The sequence below is a fragment of the Oryctolagus cuniculus genome, chromosome 4 (genome assembly GCF_051225735.1).
Source record: "Oryctolagus cuniculus isolate XC-2025 breed Fujian yellow rabbit chromosome 4, ASM5122573v1, whole genome shotgun sequence".
Lineage (NCBI taxonomy): Eukaryota > Metazoa > Chordata > Mammalia > Lagomorpha > Leporidae > Oryctolagus > Oryctolagus cuniculus.
Window position 1 is genome coordinate 24992593 of NC_142870.1, and position 22109 is coordinate 25014701.

Consider the following 22109-nt stretch of genomic DNA (forward strand, 5'->3'; position numbering starts at 1 on the left):
GTCTCCTTCCCCTCTCTGTAACTCTGCCTTTCAACTAAGTAAAATAAATCAAAAAATGATGAACAAACCAAAATAAAATACTGAAACAACTGAATTATTATTTTATAGCAGAAGAGAATTTTCAACATCATTCAGCTCTACATATTTTCTCACAATTCATATTCTACTTACTTGAGATTCCATTGAGAGGTCCAAATTCTAATATATAGAATTTATATATATATATAGAATATAGAATATATATAAAATTTCTAATATATAGAAATCAAGGGATCAAAATTTGGAAGAGTATATTCAGAATCTACAATATATTATATAGCAATATAACATTTGCTATGCAAAAAATTCTTTAATTACTTCTTGTAGGAGTTCACACAATTTTGCTATTTAAACTCAGCTTACCTGAATAATTTAAACAGCTTTACTGTTGATGACTTCCTTTTATTCAGAATGAAATTTTAAAAATGGTGGGACAAATGAATGATTATCTATCTATCTATCTATCTATCTATCTATCTATCTATCTTTCTACCTACCTACCTACGTACCTATCATCCATCCCATATGTATTATGTATCTATTTTTCTGTCCATCCATCTACTCATCTATCCATCCATCCCTTAAGTAATTTGTCTATTGTCTTTATATAATGACAGCAATTCTTTTCAGTGAAGTTATAGATTTTGAGGTTTATTTTTTGTGAGAATGTTTTCAAAATCATCTGGCTATATATGGTTATATAGACTCAAGTGAGGAGGCAGTGGAGTTTTCAATATCTTAAGCTCTTTACCCATTTGGAAAATAATATTCCTAAATAAATCATTGAAGTCTGATGACGACGCTTGTTTAAATGTAGTACTGATGCCTGGTACTCACAGGTATGCAGCTTTTCCTTCTTCCAGTTCTTTACTTTTGCCACTAGAGCCACTTTTCTTCCCACACATTCTCCTGGTGATGCACATCAATAACCCACATTGCCGAATAAAAAAGCAGCTGACGTCTGTTACCACAAGGATCAGCAATAGAGCCGCAACTCCTAGGCCAATAACTGCTCCAAGTCCAAGACCATTAAAAAGTGTATCTAAACAAATAACATAGAAATAATATTGTTAAATCCTCAAATTAGAAAACATCAGATAGCTATTTTAAAAAGAAATCTTATTCAAGATCTATTTAGTCAGAGACAAAAAAAGTGTTGTCAACTAGCAGATTTCAATTTCATGATGTTGAAATCTCTTCTCTGGTCTTCTAGGATAATTTTAAGCAATTGACACATTAATGATCTGAAAAATTTTTATAAAATTTCTTTTTAAAAAATGTCTAACTCTTTAAACTATACTTCTTTGTTCCCTGTGGGGAAGGTAATTAATATTATCATATTCCTAACTTATTTTAGGAGAAAGTCATAGCCATTAATAGATCATAATAAAGTTTAAAGAAAAATATAGTCAAAACTTATGTAAGAGAGATGTTAAATAACTATCCCATATAGACTTATTTTAAGATTGAAACATGCAAACGGATCACTCCAAGTACTTTGCTTTGACAGTATATGCTTTTTTAAGTATCTGTCTGTGAATATTAAAAAAATTTTAGAATGAATGGCTTGTCTATGTTTTCCCAGCTAGTGTTTTAAAAAATGTATAAGATTAGAGACACAGTTTTACAGATTTTTGGTACATATGACTCTTTGTCAGGTCATATCAAAAGAAATTAGGTGGCCGGCGCCGCGGCTCACTAGGCTAATCCTCCGCCTAGCGGCGCCGGCACACCGGGTTCTAGTCCCGGTCGGGGCACCGGATTCTGTCCCGGTTGCCCCTCTTCCAGGCCAGCCCTCTGCTGTGGCCTGGGAGTGCAGTGGAGGATGGCCCAGGTGCTTGGGCCCTGCACCCCATGGGAGACCAGGAAAAGCACCTGGCTCCTGGCTCCTGCCATCGGATTAGCGCGGTGCGCCGGCCGCAGCGCGCCGGCCGTGGCGGCCATTGGAGGGTGAACCAACGGCAAAGGAAGACCTTTCTCTCTGTCTCTCTCTCTCACTGTCCACTCTGCCTGTCAAAAAAAAAAAAAAAAAAAAAAAAAGAAATTAGGTGATGAGGTGTGCCACTGTTCTTTGGCATGTGGTTGCAGAAAATTCCAAAAGGCATGCATGGAAGAGGTTAACAGGAATAACATAGAATATGCTGATAAAGAAGAAATGGCAAGAGATACAGGTAGTAATGAAAATTAATGAAAAATTATATGTTTTTTGTTTGAATATGAAGGCCGACTGCATGGCTACAATATTATTGGTCAGAAAATAAGGACAAAGGAAATAAAAATAAATTAATCTAATAATATATAATATCTAGATGAAAAATTTTATAATGTAAGGTAATTGTATAGATATTCACAGTCACTCTTACCATATGTATGTTAAGGATTTGTTGATGTAATATTACAGAATTATGATTATCCTTTCAAGGAAAAAATACAAGTATTATTCATCATCATAACAGAGCTCTCAAAATATTAGAATGTGGAACACAGGCAGAAAATTTAGGCTTTGAGAAAATTACTCCTAAATATTTATATGTAAAACAAGTTTATTCTATATCATCTGTTTAAAATTGCACCTAATATTTTAATAATGAAATATATATTTTAAAAGAATCAGTATGGTTGATCTTAATTACTCATGGGTCTTAAATGGCACATGTGTCTGAATTCTAGTTTAATTTTCTGCAGAATTATAGTCACACATCTACACTTATTTAATTTTTTCTAAGAAACAGATTTAACTTTTTTACCATTCTTAGAGACTTCAGCTAGAATTAGGAACATTATTCTATCTGTGACACAGTGACCTACACGATTTTGTGGGTCACCTAGCTAGAACACAAATGTACTTCACAGTGCTTCCATGAGCTGGGACCTGAGAATTCAATAACAAAGACATTAAAAAATTTAGACATGCCTAAGATGACTATAATTTTTATTTAATTATTTTGTTTCTGATGAGAAACAAGTAAAAAAAATCCACATGTTCTGTAGCATTTCCTTCCACATTAGAGAGCCTTAAAAACAGAGTCAGTGAAGCAGAAGGGAGAATATTAGACTTAGAAGACAGAGCACAGGAAAGGATAGAGTCAAACCAAAGAAAAGAAGAGGAAATTAGAAATCTAAAAAATATTGTTGGGAATCTACAGGATACTATTAAAAAACCCAACATTCAGGTTCTAGGAGTTCCTGAAGGCATGGAGAGGGATAAAGGATTAGAAGGCCTTTTTAGTGAGATACTAGCAGAGAACTTCCCAGGTTTGGAGAAGGACAGAGACATCCTAGTACAGGAAGCTCACAGCACCCCTAGTAAACATGACCAAAAGAGATCCTCGCCACGGCACGTTGTAATCAAACTCACCACAGTGAAACATAAAGAAAAGATCCTAAAATGTGCAAGAGAGAAACGTCAGAATTCTCTGAGGATCTCCAATTAGACAATTAGACTCACAGCAGACTTCTCATCAGAAACCCTACAGGCTAGAAGCGAACGGCGAGACATAACCCAGGTACTAAGAGAGAAAAACTGCCAGCCCAGAATATTATATCCTGCAAAGCTCTCATTTGTGAATGAAGGTTTAATAAAGACCTTTCATAGCAAACAGAAATTGAAAGAATTTGTCACCCTGCAAAAGATGCTTAAAGATGTGTTACACACAGAAACACAGAAACATGGCCATTAATATGAAAGAAGGTAAAAGAGGGAAACCTCACAGCAAAAGATCACAGGGAATTCAAAGCATATATTAGAAAATATCTTTGGGAAATGGCAGGGCAAAGTTACTACTTATCAATAGTTACATTGAATGTTAATGGCCTCAACTCTCCAGTTAAAAGACACAGACTGGCTGAATGGGTTAAGTAACAAAACTCATGTATTTGCTGCTTACAAGAAACACATCTTTCCAACAAAGATGCATGCAGACTGAAAGTGAAAGGCTGGAAAAAGATATACCATGCCAACAGAAGTGAAAAAAGAGCAGGCGTAGCCATCTTAATATCCTCTACCACATTTTAACATACCATTTAGATGGTAACAGTGCACAAATTTAGTATCCTGAGAAATTACTGCTATTAACACAATCTTCCTTTTATCAGAAGAACCCACTTTGAAGGGAAACTGGAGAAGGGTATGATTCAGAATATTTTTATAAAAAATTCCAAGAAACCAATGGAAAATGCAATTTAAAATATTTATCAATTTCTATGTTTGTATAGATGTAAAAATTTAAAAATGAATAGTACCTTATGGTACACAAGTAAGACATCAAGTAAGCTAGAGTTTATGTTAAGAATTTTAAGAAATTTATATTCATTAAATAAGAGTTAAAAAAAGAATTTTTTAAAAAAATCTTTGAATATATTTTATTTCATTAACTTTTCCAAATATGAGTGATTGTCTTATGAATCTATTACTACATAATCAATACAACTTTCCCCTGAAATATCTTGGATTATATGTAGCGAAAATATTTTCTTCAAAATTGGTAAGTAATATTTCAGTTGAGATGTAAACAATTAAACAGAGAAGTGGGAAATATATACATATCAATTTGGGCTTTACCTCCTGTGGATATATTTATCTTATTGATTTGAAGTGATCATTCTTTTCCGACTTCACATTGTAGTATGGACTTATTTATTTGAAAGGCAGAGTGGCACAAAGAGGTAGTAAGGTCTTTAATCCACTGGTTCACACCCCAAATGGCCTCAACAACCAATGTTGGGCCAGGACCAAGTCCAAGTTCTTGGATCATTATGAATTTCCTTCCTAGGTACATTAGCAGGAAGATGGATTGGAATCTGAGCAGCCAAAATTTCCACCAGCACTCTGAATTGGGGTGCAGGAGTCACAGGTGGATGCTTAATCAGGGGCACCACACCTTGGCCCTTCCCAATTCATTTAGATTCCTCTCTCACACAGAGTTCATGACAATGACTCTAGATTATCATTTTTTTTTTTTTGACAGGCAGAGTGGATAGTGAGAGAGAGAGAGAGAGAGAGAGAAAGGTCTTCCTTTGCTGTTGGTTCACCCTCTAATGGCCGCCATGGCTGGCGCGCTGTGGCTGGCGCACCGTGCTGATCCAAAGGCAGGAGCCAGGTGCTTCTCCTGGTGTCCCATGGGGTGCAGGGCCCAAGCACTTGGGCCATCCTCCACTGTACTCCCTGGCCACAGTAGAGAGCTGGCCTGGAAGAGGGGCAACCGGGGAAAGAATCCGGCACCCCGACCAGGACTAGAACCCGGTGTGCCAGTGCTGCTAGGTGGAGGATTAGCCTATTGAGCCATGGCTCCGGCCTCTAGATTATCATTTTTTAAAGATTCATTTATTTGAAAGGCTGAGTTGCAGAGAAGAACAGGCAGAAGCAGAGAGAGAGAGACAGACAGACAGAGAGAGAGATTGAAAGAAAGAATTTGGTCTGTTGGTTCACTCCCCAGTGACTGCAATGACCAGATCTGGGTTACACTGAAGTCAGGGCCAGGAGTTTCATCTAGGTGTCCCATGTGGGTGCAGGGGCCCAAAGACTTGAGCCATCCTCCACTGATTTCTCAGGTGCATTAGCAGGGAGCTGGATATGAAGTGGAGCAGCAAGAACTTGAACTGGCACCCATATTGGATGCCAGCACTGCAGCCAGAAGCTTAATCTGCTATGCCGCAACGCCAGACCCTTGGCAATGACTTCTACAGATCAATGAAAGTAAATCTAGTTCATTATACAAACTCTCATTTACCTTTTCTAAGTTTGAAATATTTTTGCTTTTTAATTAAATGAACTGCATCAGGAGTCAGAAAATCCTGGCTTCATCATTTACTGTTTTATTTTTTGGAGGGTGAACACTAATTTCTCTAGGACTAATGTGCCTCTTTACTAAAACTGGAACAGTTATGAAAATAATAAATGCAAGCTAAATCTCAGTGTATGGAGGAAGATTGTTGGCAACACACTACAAATCCCTAGCACTTATTGCCTACCTAATAGAAAATAAAAATTTAACAACTTCACACCATTTATACCATTTTAATTATTATACTGTTACACAATTCTGGAGTATATTTTATTAAAAAATCCTATCTATAGAGTCAAACATTAGGCTAGTCTGTAAACATACCTGTTCATCAACAATTTAACACAGGAGAGTTGAATTAAGTAATGATTATTACCCTGAGAATTTACTTTGTAAGGGCTATATTTATTTTACAGGGACTATAAACAATAATCAAATGTAAAGATGTCAGTTTCATTCAAAAAAGTAATTTTTTAAATAATCAAGGGTCATTAAAACTTTATATAATTCTTAGCAATTTGATTGGAAAAATTGTAAAATAAAGTTTTTTTTAAATAATCAAGGGTCATTAAAACTTTATATAATTCTTAGCAATTCGATTGGAAAAATTGTAAAATAAAGTTTGTCCAAGTTATATTTGCAAAAATACTGATACACACAGGAATTAATTTTTTTGTTTTTTGATTTTTTTGTTTTGTTTTTTATTTTTCAATTTTAGCTCCCACTTATAAAGGAGAACATGTAGTAGATGACTTTTTGTGTCTGTCTTATTTAACTCAACATTATGTTCTCATATTGCAGCCATTTTGATGTGTTAGCATTTCTGTCTTTTTATAGTGATTGATATCCCATTATGTGTGTGTGTATCCATGCTATATTCCACAGTGTCTGAACTAATTTACATTCCCACCAACAGTCTATAAGAATTACCCTTGGTCCTAGCCAGTGTTACTCTCCACCTTTTGGATGCTAGCCACTGTGATAGTTGCGAGATGATATCTTTGATCTGCATTTCCCTGATGGCAAGTGATGTTGAGCATTTTTTTCATTTATTTGATGGCCATTTGCATTTATTTTGAGAACTATCTATTGAGATCCTTTGCCCATTTTGTTACAGGATTTATTTTTACTTTTGAGTTCTTTGAGTTGCTGATATATTCTGGATATTAATCATTTGCTAGATAATATCATGCAAATAATGTTCCCTTTCTGTTGGATATATCTTCAATCTGTTGAGTTTTCCTTTGATGTGCAGAAGTTCTAAGTTTGATATGGTTCCATTTACCTAGTTTTTGCTTTTACTTCCTGTGCTTTGAGGTTCTTATACAAGAAGTCATCACCTACACCAATGTCTTATAGTGTTTCCCCTTCAACGTCTTCTATTAACTTCAGGGTCTCAGATCTTAAATGTAGGTCTTTCATACATCTTGAGCTTACTTTTATGTATGGGGAAGAGTAGGAGTCTAATTTCATTATTCTACATATATTCATCCAGTTTTGCCATCATGATTTATTTAAGAGATTATCCTTCTCCAATTTATGATCTGTACAATTTTGTCAACATTTAATTGGTTGTATGTATTTTGATTAATTTCTGTTTTCTCTAGATTATGGAATCGTGTGTAGGTTTTTATGCCAATATCATGCTGTTTTAACTACATAGCTTCAAGTATGCTTTGTAGTCATGTAATGTGATGCCTATAGTTTGATTTTTTTTTTTTTTTTTTTTTTGCTCTGGTTAGCTTTGACTCTCATGATTGGTTTTGAAGACTTTTTTTTCTTTGATGGATTTTAGTGATGCTTTTAAAAATATTATTGATTTGCATTTGCATGGCTTTGCAAACCACCAATGTAAAGGTAACACCTTGACATTTTTTATAATTGAGTTTGTTCTAGGTAAACCCTATGGAAAAGTAGTCAAACATAATAATAACGTATCCTGTTCATTTTGTCCTTGTTGCATGGCTTCTGTACAAAAAAGATGGGGGAAGGGCCTTTTGGCATCTGGGCTCCATCTATAGCAGAATGGCCAGCTACTTAGAAATCAGCTATATGGATTATTTAAAGATTATTGTGATTATTGGAGAAGTTTTGACTTTTTAACATATTTGTTGGTAATTTGTATATCTTCTTTTTAATAAAGGTTTGTTCAGATAATTTTCCCAATTTTAATTAAATTATTTTCATTGATGTTAAAGAATTTAAGTTCCTTATATATTCTGGAAGTTACCCCTGTGAAATGAACATAATTTACTTTTCCCATTCTACATATAATGTCTTAACTCTGCTAACTGTTTCCTGTGATGGTCAGAACCTTCTTAGTTTGCTATAACTCCATTCATCTAATTTTGTCATCAGCAAAATTCAAATGAGAAAGCACAATGCTATATCATCTCACTCTAGTTAGAATGAACATTATCAGAAAGACAAAAAATGAGACCAGTGTTGTGGTGTGGTGGGTAAGGCCAATGCCTGTGATGCTGGCATCCCATGTAGGTTCCAGTTTGTGTTCTAGCTGCTCCACTTCTGATACAGCTCCCTGCTGGTGGCCTGGTAAAAACAGCAGAGATTGGTCCAGGTACTTGGGCCTCTGCTACCCATGTGGGAGACCTGGATGAAGCTTGTGGCTCCTGGCTTTGGCCTGACTCAGCCCTGGCTGTTGTGTCTCTCCCTCTCTGTGTCTCCCTCTCACTCTGTAACTCAACTTTCAAATGGATGGATAAATCTTTTTAAAAAAAGAAAAGACAACAGAAACAAATGGTGATGAAGAGACAGAGGAAATGAATCTTATATAACATTGGTAAGTAAATAAATTAGTACTGATACTGTGGAAAACAGTATAGAGGTTCCTCAACAAACATAATATAAATGCCATGTGCTCCAACAATCTCACTGCTGGACACATACAAAAAAGAAATTCAATAAATGTATCAGAGATTCCTCCATGATCATTATTATTGTAAACTACTTATAATAGTCAAGATACGGAATCAGTCAAGATGTACACCAAAAGGTAAATGGATTTAAGAACGCTGTATCATTTTTCCATAAAGAAGGATGATATCCTGTCATTTCAGGCAACAGTGATGTAACTGGAAGCATTTATGTTGTGTGACATAATGCAGGAACAAAATAATGAGCACTGCATATTCTCACTGATATGTAGAGACTAAAAAAATGGTTATATAAAAGTCTAGAGTATAATAGAGGCCACTAGAAGATAGGAAGGTTTGGGACCAGTGTTGTAATTGCAGTGGGTTTTAGAAAAATAATATAGTGTATTGTTTTTCTCTTCTTTAATTCATTTTGTCTTCTTTAATCCACCATTGATTTTTGTATTTTTTTATTATTTTATAGTATTTTAGACGAGTTTAGATTTACTGACAAAGAAAAGAAGACTACAACTCCAAAAGGGTATTATAAAATGAATCTAAATTGCCTCCCTGAAATAATGACTATACTTCTTTTATGTTCTAATCCTTTACTGGTTCATGTCTATACTCCCTTTTGGGCCATTCACAGTATTCATAAGACAAAAATTAAAGCATTTTCATCTTTGAGCTTCCTAACAAAATGCACTTATTAGCAACTATTTAGGTTCATTCAAGTTCATGCTATTTAGATAAAACAGCTAAATGAACAAATTAAAGGAAAACTACCTAGTTCAACATGTAATTTCATACATTTTTAATTAAAGAATTTAGGAAAAAATATGTGAAGTTAGCAATATCTGTGATGGCTGTGAAGGAGCATTGTTAGCAGTAAAGAGAAAGCTGCCAAGAAGCTTCCTTAGAGAAGCTTAGAGAAGTACATTCTGGGAAAGGAGTCAGAATATTAATATTAAAAATGTTTCACAATCTTTACTTAGTATATACTAAATTGATCTCCTGTATATAAACATAATTGAAAATGAATCGATGTGAATGGGATGGGAGAGGGAGCGGGAGATGGGATGGTTTCAGGTGGGAGGGAGGTTATGGGAGGAAAAAGCCATTGTAAAACAAAAACTGTACTTTGGAAATTTATATTTATTAAATAAAAGTTAAAAAAGTGAAACTTGCATTATAATCATGAGAAAAGTACATAAGTTTTTGAATTTGTATCACTTTTCAAGTACTTTGTGACTAACTGAAGGATTTTTAGTTTTTAAAATTATTCAAATAGAATTTGCTCTATTTTCAAGTGAATATATATCGAGTTCATTGGGACATTTTAAGTATCTAAAATTTACTATAGGAGTTCATGTCAAATATTAATAGTTATATAGAATTTTGTTCTCTGTAAATGTCTAGCCTGCAAACTCTTTGATAATACTGTTTGCAGCTTCCACATATTATTTGAATATTTGGAAACTCTAGGCCTTAAAAATTAGTAAAATTTCTCAATAATTTTTCATATTGCTTAAATATATGAATGAATCATAATATTGTCATTTATATCTATTTTATTTCTATTTATTTGATTTCATCTACTTGAAAGCCGAGGAAGAGAGAGAGGAGGAAGTGGAGTAGCTGGGACTTGAATCAGCACTCCAATTGTCAGTCTAATATAGGATGCAGGTATTATGGGATGCTGGCTTATGTGCTACCCCATGATGACTGACCTTAAATCTATCCTAGATCTTTAATGCTGTTTTAATTCATTTTGAAAAGGTGATGCTGTCTTATCTACTTATCACATTTTGAACATTCTGTAAAACAATCTTGATGTACGGATCTCATAGTTTACACTCAAGTCTGTTTTTTGGTGGGGTGGGGAGAAGTCATTTTTCACTACATTGTCTCGGTTATCCTGCAAGTTTTATTATTGTATCCTAATGTTTTCTTACATGCATATCAAATTATATATAAAAACTCAATGAAAATCCATGCTTATCCTTTTAAAAGCATTTCATTATTGCTTAGAGGCATTATTTTGGAAGAAGAAAGGTAAAAATGCAGCTGTGATAAATCCATTTTTTTTCTTTTGCCCGTTAATATTTGACTCAAACCAAGGAAGATAGCTAATGGAGGATATTTGATTTCACTAATGAAAACAAACTTGTAAATATGTGTATTATATAATTGCATTTATAATTGTAAAACTCCATGCTTTTTTTCCTGACAGTGATTTTTCCTATATGTTTGTTCACAAAACCGGAAGTCTAAATTTAATATTTCCTTAAAACATATCTGTCCCTTTGCTTTTACAAAAATGATATATTTGGCCAAGGATTAATTGATCAAAATATGTGTGAAAACCCTCTAATTTATCATGATATTACTAAACAACTTCACTCAGAAGTTGCTCAGATAAAATAAGAATAAGCAAATGACTCTCCTCTGGAAGATCATAATGTATTGGGAAGACTGAGAAAAAAAACATAACTTACAAACTGAGAGAAATGAGATTAATTGCTTTCCTATTGGCAAAAAAATTGTCTGTTTAGAGGAGGTGGGTGTGAGAAGGATATAAGTTAACCATTAGTAGTCAAGAAAGTGAAAGAGCTCAGTATGTTTAAGATGGATTTGAAGAGTAACAAGAAAATTTGCATTTTATGTGAGGAGTCAGTTTCAGGGAGAATATGACATGAACAAAGAGAAGCATGAAAATGTCTGTAACATTCTCAAATGTATAGAAGATATGGACGATATTTTGGAAATGATTGTTGGGGTAGGGTTATATTATGTTAAATTATGAGTAATGCAGCTAAGAAGGATGGACCTTGAAATTGAATATGTAAAGAAAGTAATAGATAAATCAAAGAATCAAGGAACAAGCAACAAAAACAAAAACAAAAAATCTATAAAATGCAGTCTTGTTCTGAAAGGTGAGAGGGAGGTACACAGTGGTACACAGAGGTACACAGTAGTGCCTTGGTAAGAAGGCAGTGAAAGCTTGCCTGGGTACCACAGTGGCTGAGACACGTCTCAGTCTTCCTTTCTCCCGGCCCATGCCTAGCTCCACAGTGACTGAATTGAACTGGAAAAATAGTTGCCATTATACAATTAAAAAATAGACACCATGAGAGTAAAATAATGTCTACAGTATTAAAATAATACTATAAAATCCTACAACATGTATCTAGGTTTGTAATTATGGATAACTCTTCTATGAATTTGTATATAAATGGCATTCATTTCAAGTGATATATTATGTTCTCTATGCTTTTCAAGTATTTACGCTATCCCCCTAAAATGTTATTTATCGCTTCTACAAATATTTCTTCAAAAATAAAATAAAGTCAAAAGAAATACATAAAATATGCCATAAACATTCCATTGGTGGTTCAGTGGCTTCATTCTCCCCACCACTAAGAGTTTTAATATCTTTTTAAAACAGTCCTGCGGAGAATGCAAACAGCCTTTTAAATTATAAATACATTCTCTATGGAAATTTTGATGGAAACTTGTCAAACTCAAGTCTCATTTAAAATGACAAATCTTATCATAAGAATAGAAATGAAAGAAAACGAGCTGTGCTAATGTAAAAGAAAAGGCTACAACAAATTTGTGGTTAACAGCTTTTCAGTGGTAGGTGTTTCAAATTATTGAAAACCTCAGAAATGAGTATTTTTAATATTTTGTTATTTTAACAAATCTGGTGGAACTACAAACCATTTAAAATTACAAAATATCTAATAGAGTACATATTCTCTTATCTGATGTTTCAAATTAAGTATGTTAGTTCTAAGAATAGTTTGTGACAAAACTTTCTGCTCAAAATTGAACACATAAAGAATATAAAAATATTTTCTGCATGTCCTAATCATTTATTGGAGCTGCTAATTTTGAAGATTATTTTACCACAGTAATTTTATATTTTTTCTACATCCTATAGATAAAAATTTGATAATATGTGTTAACTTTGCTTTGATTTAAGCAAAGAAAATGGATCTTTTTATCAGCTTTGTGTACTTTCAATGAATATGACCCAAACAGTTATTGACCAAAATCACTAAAAAATTGAGCAATATAAATTTTAGTTATTTGGTTCAATTACCTGGACAATTCATTTTTCATTAATAAAAATTTGTCTCAAATAAATTAAATGGAAATAAATTTTCTTTGTGCAGAGGCAATTAATTTTTCTTTTTAGTACTATGTTGCAAAATTGGAGCAAATCTAGAAAAAACTAAGTTCTCATTTATATGTTATACTTTTCTTTTGAAATTTGTAACCATTGAGTCTATTTTAGTATAATATTCTTAATTACATGAATTTATTTCTGCATAAGAAAATAAATACAAGAATAAATATGTGGGTGATATTTATTATTTTCCTATGGATATAATATTATATTGTGAAAATTTCAGGGTAAGTTATTCACAATAGTGTGACTGAGAGACTTAAATTCTTAGACATACCAACAACCAAAAAATCAAGGTTATACTATTAAAATTGTATGTTTTGAACCTATATTGTCACTTGCAAAGTATATTATTACTTTTAAAGTGCATTTGAATGAACACATTTATACCATTAGCTATAAAACAGAAGTATAGATTTTCAACATATTTTAAAAATACAATGGCAAGAGGAAATGAAGATATTCTTCAGTAAGTGAAAGGACAAATAAACTGTGGTATATCCAGAAATGGAATATTATTCAGCACTAAAAAGACAAATATGTTTACCCTGACTTGAACCCAATAGAATGTATACACATATCAAGACATGGAATATCACATAAATATATTCAGATTTTATATATTGTTGGAAAAGAAAGATAAAAGAAAAAAATTAAAATGAGCTATCAAACCATAGAAAGGTATGCAAGATCCTTAAATATGTGTTACCAAATGAAAGAAGTCAAACTGAAAAAAGATTACATCTATGTGATTTCTACTGTATGGCAATCTGCAAATGGCAATAGTGTAGGCAACACAGAAAGATTTGTGGGCACTAGGCTTTTGAGGGAGAGGGAAGGATAGAGCATAGAGGAGTTTTAGGACACAACATGGTGTCATAAAGATGGGTACATGTCCTTGTAGATTTGTTCAGATCCATGAAATGTACATCAAGAGTGAAAAATAATGTAAATAATGAAATCTGGGTGACAATGCAAAATGAAATAATGAAAAATTTATTTTATATATTTATATATATAAAAGTCGTATATGTGATATCTGCCTGAAAATTGATAATATGGTTGAAATGACTGAGGATATCTATAAAAAACAATGATCCTTTTTTATGACTTTTAGTAGCTAAAATAAACACATATTAAAGGATGAGTAACACACACATGTTAAATGTTATTGGTTTTCTGTTTTATGTACGATAGAACTTATTAGTGAACCTAACTATGTAAGTTTAGGTAAATATTTATTAGGTAAATATTTGCTTAAATAAATATATCTTCCTGTTCTCTCAAATAAATTTCCCTTCACGATTATGCCTTTCGATAGAACAGTGTACAAGCTAGTATATGAAAATCTCATGCATGTTTTTGTGTTTTCCGTCAACAAAAACAGAAACAGGATTTTTTCCTGTCATTTTTCAAGATCATCAAGTAGTTTTGCATTTAATACTCCATGTAACATACATATGCATTTTATCTTCTGTGAGGCTATGTAAAACCATAGCAAATTGAAGTTTATAACTCATGGATTTTTCACAACAGAAATGCCAATGTGAAGAGGTAAGTATTTACTTCAACTTTAACCATACTAAAACAGAAAAAAGTTTTCTAATTTTAATATTCACTTTAAACATTTTAAACTTGTTTGAAATCATAAATGAGAAATGGGTGGTTAAACAAGAATACCGCTTCTATTCTGATTGAGTGTTAAAGCTATTTATTTAAATATGTTAAAATAAAGGATAGATATTGATGCAGAACTATCTATTTCTTTTTTTAGTAGTAAGTAAAATTATTTTATACTAATTGAAAATTACCTATTTTTACCAATATTGTAAATAACATCATGAAACATGTGTTCCAAAAATGTGTAAAAATCAGAAACTGGTAATAAAGGTGGTGTGTATTCATTTACATAAATAATGGGAAAGCAGCTTTAAGTAAAGTTTGGGTGAGAAAGATGACAGCCGACTGATGAGGTAACATGATTATTAGAAGAAATTGTTCTTGATGTGGTAGGTGCATGGAATCTCCTTTATTTCCATGAGTAATTAAGAGGCATGCTTGACTACATCCCTCAATGGTTATTTCATTGATAATTATATGTGACCTCTCTGATTTGCAATTTGATGATATAATGAAATAATACTGTTTATTTAAAATATTTCTATATTTATTCAAAATGCTTGTTTATGTCTATGATGTCAAGAAATAGCTATATGAAATTAATAAATATCAATCAAAAGTAAAATATTACAATAAAACATGGGTTCTATATCAAAATTTCATTTCAAATATACTTACATTCCATCAGACCATATATATAGTCTGATATACATTTTATAATAGGATATTCTGTTGAGATTTGATATACACTAAAATAATTAAAGTCTTGGAGTAGTTATCTGACCTGATATTTGAGATTTCTCTTGGGATGCCCACATCTCTTATCAGAGTTGCTGGATTCACCTTCTCTCTATGGCTCTTGACTCCAGCTTCCTCCAAAGAAGACCCAAGGAGATGGCTCAAGTAATTGTGTCTCCGCCAGTGGTAAACATGGATTGCATTCCCAGCTCTGTCTGGGTTTCCAACCCAGCTCAGACCAGTTGTTGTGGGAAGTAAAACAGTGCATGGGAGTTCTGTGTGTGTTTATGTGTGTGTCTATCTCTAATTATCTGCCTCTAAAATATATGAAAGTTGTTTATAGAAAAATTAAAATAATTCAAATCTTTAAAGTAAGTACTTTATCTTTTGTAATTTTTCATTCAATTTTTGTTTGAGAGTAAAACATTTGATCATGTTGGTATAAATAGTCTCCTATTCTTGTCTAGGCCAGATGTAGCTATTTATTTCACTATGGAAAAATAATTGAATAGGTTACATAGTGAATAGCCACAAGTAGAACCCAGATCCAGTGCTTTTTGAAAACATTATATTGTCAGGGGTGGGTTAAGATGCCCTATGGGATGCTAGCATTTTGCATCAGGGTTCTCTGATTCAAGTCCCAATTCTCTGTGAATCAGCAGACAGAAGATACCACTCAGTCTCTGTTTCTCTTTATTTTTCTGCCTTTTAAATAAAGAAACTAAATAAACATGTTTTAAGAATTACAATTTCAGACATTCTTTCCAAGGATAACATTGCAATATGTGAATTAATCAAGTTCTTCTGGCCTTAGTTTTCTCACCTAAATATGGGAAAATGTGAAAAGTAATGCTTTCCTTAGACAGATTTTATGAGGAGGGAATAGAATATTTCTCTTAAGCCGTTCTGCACATTGTCTGATATAGTTGGTGTTCAAACCAGGAGCTGCTCTTGTTTTCATAATTTTATTTGCATTACTATTAAATTTCCAAAGCCATTATATTTCTTCCTACCTTGGCAATAGATAAACAAGTAATGATTTTATCCAACTGTATTCTCATGGTACCCCAATTAAAATAAATTACAGTAATGTATGAACCATAGGAACTGGAGAAAAATCACTTTTAGGAATTTATGTCTGAATTTATGAATGTTTGCTGGCAATGGAGACGCATCAATAAGCCTTACACTACTGAAAATATAAACTAGGTTCATGTGTTTTACTAAAATATCACCTGATTATTTTGGCTCCCTGATTTGGATCAAATTTCCAAGGAGACTTTAGAATTGTTTATTATGAACAATATTGGACATTGTGTCTAAATTATTTTTATAAAAAGGTGATTGATATGAGTCGGCTGATGATTTATTAGTTATTCATAAGTTGAATGAAATCAGTCAATGAATTTGTTGTTATTACCAGCATCTACGTAAAATAAAACTTTTTGAAGCATTACATTTGATTAAGTTAGACGTGCAAACACGCAACAAGGACAAAAGTTGCATCAGTAATAAAGAAAACACATATAACAAACTTTTTTTTCAGTTTTCTTTATTACAACAATGGAGACACACAGGTACATAAACTAAAATGACAATTGATATATAATGATACACATGCGTAGGATTACACAGAGTGCTGGGAATTATGCTGGGGTTGAAATAAGCGATGATACTGAAGACAGCAGTTATAACACGTACACTTTTTTTAAAGAAAATAAGCTATGATGAAAACAAATGTAATTAAAATGATCAGAAATACTTTAAAACAGAAGCTTTATACACAGAATCAATGTCAGATATGAGATAAAATATTCTTGAAAGAGGTTCATGATATTCTTTAATATACAGTTTCAAATTGATTACTTGTAGGCAAAAAGGATCAGTTAAGAAATTTATTTCACAGTAATCATTAAGTAAACACATAAATAAAAATAAACCCTATATAATTTATTAATGATGCTTTGTCTTAACATTATGCCATTATTGCAATGTGAAAATAATACAACCAACATTAGATTAGTTCGCACTTAAAGTGAAACTTAATTTTACTTGAATGAAAATATCATTAAAAGTAGATAAAATAATTGTCTATCAAAAAGGACATCAGATGCAGTTCAGATTCTCTTAGCTACATTAAAAGACCTCTTAGACATACACATTTTTCATTTCATGGGTAGTTTTTTCCAATTTTACAGAATATTAGCTCAAATTGATGTCACAGAACATTCCACACTATTCATAACCTTTTCTAACAGAGATTTTAAGCTTATAAGTTGGTTTATAGCCATGGGAAGGTTATTAATATCTTCATCTAGTTCATACTCTTAGATAAGATTAAATTAAAGGCATTTAGGAAACAAAGCACTGATGTTAAGCATTCATTATTATCTTATTTCAGAACAATTAGATTTAAATTGAATGAATCTTTTGCCTTAGAGAAAAATAGAGAATATATTTATACATTTGCATAAAATTTATGTGTTTTGTCAGTTTTTGTTTGATAATGTAAATAGAATACTACAAGTTTGTAGGAGAAAAGTTTAAAAGTTTAAGCCCAGACTAATGCTTCAATTCATATGGCAGTTTTTAAAAGATTATGTTAATAAGGTCTTAGAAAGAAAGACTGTTTTTCCTTAGTTAAGTCCTAAATTTACCAGTGAAAGAAGCTTCTAAATATCAAGTTACTAAAATGTATTAATTGATAAATAGTATGTTTTATTTAGGACATAACTGATTTGATGATGAACTTGCCATTGCTTATAATTTATATTTTAAGAGATAATTGTAGAGTATCTGCACATCCAAGCATTTGGAATATGCAAATTTGAACTTTCCATCCATTATAGTAAACTAGCTGAAGGTTTTATGAGACATTTCCATGGCACAATTGCTAAGATTTAAAACTTTCCCAATGATAAGCTGAAAATAGAAAAACTGCATCCTATTTATTATCTATGACCACAGCTAGGAAGTGGAGAGAGAGAGATAGTGCTAGAAAGAGAAAGAGATGAAACTGAAAAGAAAGAATTTGGAAGTGAGCATTTCACATAACTCTTAAATGTGCACATCCCATACTGGAGTTCCACAGTGCATGGACCAGTTTCACGCCTGATCTCAGCTTCCTGAAAACACAGGCCCCTGGAGTCCTGGACTCCTGAGGCATTTGGGGAGTCAAACAGTGGGTGGGAGCTATCTCTCTCCCTGACTTTCAAATAAATAAATATTTTTTTTGCTAAACAGAAAAAATAACTAGCAGGAATGAAGAAAGATAGAAATGAAACATTTTTTAAAGAAAAAACTACTTAATTTGGACATATTCAAAGATTGTTTAGAGGGTATTACTTTTTACAGGTATGATCCATAATAAAGCACATAAAATAGCACATTTAGGTGTTGTGCCTTTTATAATCCTATATCTTTGTTCACTGAGTAGAATGATAATACATAAAAGATAAAGAAAACTATAAATAATATTTAATTTAGGGAATGTCATAAATTATTAAATGCACTTAGTGCTGCTACTATCATAATAAAAAGTAAATGATTTTTTTTCAAAATTTGTTTTGAAATGAATTGCAAAATAATTTCATATATTTGTTTATTTCCAATAAACTGAAAATATGGATAATATTGGCTATTATTCTTAAAATCTAGTTCCATCTTGAATTGCTAAAATCCTTTTTAATTTTAAGGTTTTATTTCTTCATTCATGGTTTAAGCATATCACATTAATAATTAATATGTTATGTAATAATTCATCCAGATACATAGCTACATACCTTCTAGCACAATATATTTTGCTGAATATAAATGAATTGTCATAAACCCAACTGTATGTAGTTGAAACTACTTTGGAATTTTCCTTATTTTATTATATTTAAATCAAACACAAAAGAATGTGCATTATTATATAAGCAACATTAGAATTAAATTATAATAGTTTTCACTTGACCTAAATTGAGTAAGTTGTGCACTACTATACATACTGGCAAGCTTCATTTAAAAAGAAATACTAAATATTAAAAACTCTAATTGTTTATAATGTACATAGGTAATTAAAATCCAATGTTTAGAATGTAAGCATACATATTTTAATTATTTAACCTTTTTAGATACTTTAAGGTAAAGAAAATAAGGGAGGAAAGGAAAAGCAATCCAGCACATCATTATGTATTTCAGTCTTGTTCATGTCTACCAGTAACACATTCACAAGCACATGAAGAATGCTTTTGTAATGATATGGTACAGATTTTCCAAAATTACACTTAGTTTTGTTGACCTAGAGTATTAAGAGTGGGGTAAAAATGAAAATCTGCTCGATTTGTTTTGTAAGAAAATATTCCATCGTGAAGAAGAGTTCCCTGTTAGTTCCTAGCCACACTCTATTATGAATCATGATGGCCATGAACTTTTTTGGCTAATTTATATGGAGTTTTGAATGGGTAGAGAAAAGAGTAAAACTTAATGATAAACGGACGTAAAAATAAAGGAAATGTTTGGGAAGGTAAAAAGGAAATATTTTAGGTGTGCATTAATGGTTAATCCCAGTGTTCCACACACAGATAATGACATTCACACACAAAAAAATCAATTTAGCACTATAATTAGAATAATATGATCAAAGCAAACTTCTGAAATGTTTAACACATTATTAGACAAGTTTCTGACTATTTATAATGGCTAATCTTATACTTAACTTAATATGAAAGTTCATATTTATATACCTATAGATACATAATTTATTTAAAAATACACTGGTTGAAAAAATTACATGGATAATACCATGAAGAAATTTAAAATAAGTGATAATTTTGTTTTACTTATCAATAATAAGGTATATTTAAATCTATTAAGATGACAATAATTAAGCCAAAAGGCAATGCTCATGTAGTAAATGGGATAAGTCAGCAAAATATATATTAAGATTTTTTAAATACTTAAGAATTTACAATTTCAGAGGTCTCATTTGTTGACATGCAAGTGCTTCAATGTTTAAGTGTGTGATTCTGCTATGAATAGACTTCAAGTCTTTTGTTTTCTAAATTGCTGAAATGATACTTTATTTTCCTTGTAAACCAAACATTGAGTGGTCTTGTTCATTGTTGGTGGTCTTACAATTGTGGGATAAAATACTTCAAAATAAATCAACTGTTTTAACTTACTATGGACATATTCTGTGTTCTCCAAAGGAATATGTTGTAACCCTAAGTCAATATTCTGATGAAAATACTTATAAATTATTGGAAAGATCTGTTCAAGCTATAGTAAATAGTAAAAAAAAAAAAAATTGTTCTAGAAAATGATATTGGAATTCCTTTCATTCTCAAGGTTTTCTACATTGTAGTAATCAACCTACTTTCTCTAATTTCAAACATAAAAGAATATGGTTTGAATTACGAGCTTCCTTTAGAATTTGGAATTTAGTGATACCTCCTTTCATCTCAGTTTCATCTTCTTAAAAGTATTACCTATGATGTTTGCAAAGATGCTACATCTCAGGTGTGCAGAAAAGTTCTTAGAACACCTACATTTGATGCCAGGCAAAACATAACCATAACCTGAATAAAGTAAATTGGATCCAGCTAGTAAAACACATTCAAATTTAATTTCTAATCTGTTCTGTGGATAATTGCAGAAACATATTTTCACATAATAAAAAATATTGAAGTGAAAATTAAAAGAAAATCCTTCTCACTTTGATTTCTTAAAAATTTTAGATTAATAAGGGATTGTAAGCAATACAATAGGAATAAAGATCTAATAAAGTATCATGCTTATATTTAATAAATGACAGATACTATGAAATATTGAAAATGTTCATAAGTTGGAATCTTAAGTTTAAATAAAGCAGTTAAAAGGCAAGAAAAGTACAGTTAAATATAATAAAATTACGATTTCCTTAATGTGTGGCCAACAGATACTGTTACATTCCAAAATAATAAAGTAAAAGAATATTAGATTCAGTTTCCAAGTACAAATGACATGATATTTAACAAGTTCAACTCTGGAAATTAAAGAGAACTTTAGAATAAAGCATGGTATGCAGTGAACTGGTAGCTGGAAGAAACACTCAAGACTGAATTTCATTTAGTGATTTTTTGACAAATTATCCACTTAAAAGTTTGAAAATTTGGAGAAAATGACTAATTGTCCATGGGTGAGTATGCATGCCAAATTTATTGAACCTAGAAAAATTCTGAGTGCTTTATATATTACCCCTTGTTATTAATAATTGTTTATATTTGCTGGGCATAAAATGAAAAGCCACATGATACAACAACAACATTAAAAGATGTAAGACACACTGATGGCTACAATGAAAGAAAACCCAGCAGCATGCAGGTGCCAAGACTGGCTTCCATTTTCGCTTTTATTCGCTTCACAGCATTTATCTGTGTGATGAAAATTGGTTTTGAAAACAGGATAGAATAAGGTAATTAAGGAAAATAGAATTATAAACATGAAAAGAAAAGAAAAGGAAAAATGTGACAGTAGGAAAGAAAAAAAGGGAGAAAATAATTAATGCAAGAATTACACAAAACCATTAAAATTACAAAAAATTACTTTGATACAAGACAAAGAAAAGAGTAAAATATTAGATAAATCATTTCTAAATAATTGTCACAGAATAAAAACTTAGATTATGGTCAGCATTAACCATGTTTATTTCACATTACCCAGACATTAATTCTGTTATTAATTCTTTAAATGTGAACATTTTACATTTACAAGTTGAAAATAACATTTATAATGGAAAAATCACCAGTCATTCTAATGTGCTATTGGTAAGTTCACAATGCTACTTAAATATTAGCTCACTACATTTTGTAATGCTTGATGATAATTTTTCTACCACAA

The 22109-nt window shown here is 31.7% G+C and overlaps 1 protein-coding gene across 2 annotated transcripts in view; it reads right to left on the reverse strand.

Annotated features, from left to right (window-relative positions):
• NCAM2 (neural cell adhesion molecule 2) overlaps positions 1 to 22109 on the reverse strand; it is a 586819-nt gene that overhangs the window by 34427 nt on the left and 530283 nt on the right. Inside the window, exon 16 of one of the 2 annotated variants that reach the window (XM_051819201.3) lies at positions 877 to 1081. In XM_051819201.3, coding sequence (XP_051675161.1) covers positions 877 to 1081 — 205 coding nt within the window. Of the gene's footprint in view, positions 1 to 876; positions 1082 to 16783; positions 21644 to 22109 lie in introns of those variants that run through there. The other variant, XM_051819203.3, reaches the window with a different exon arrangement.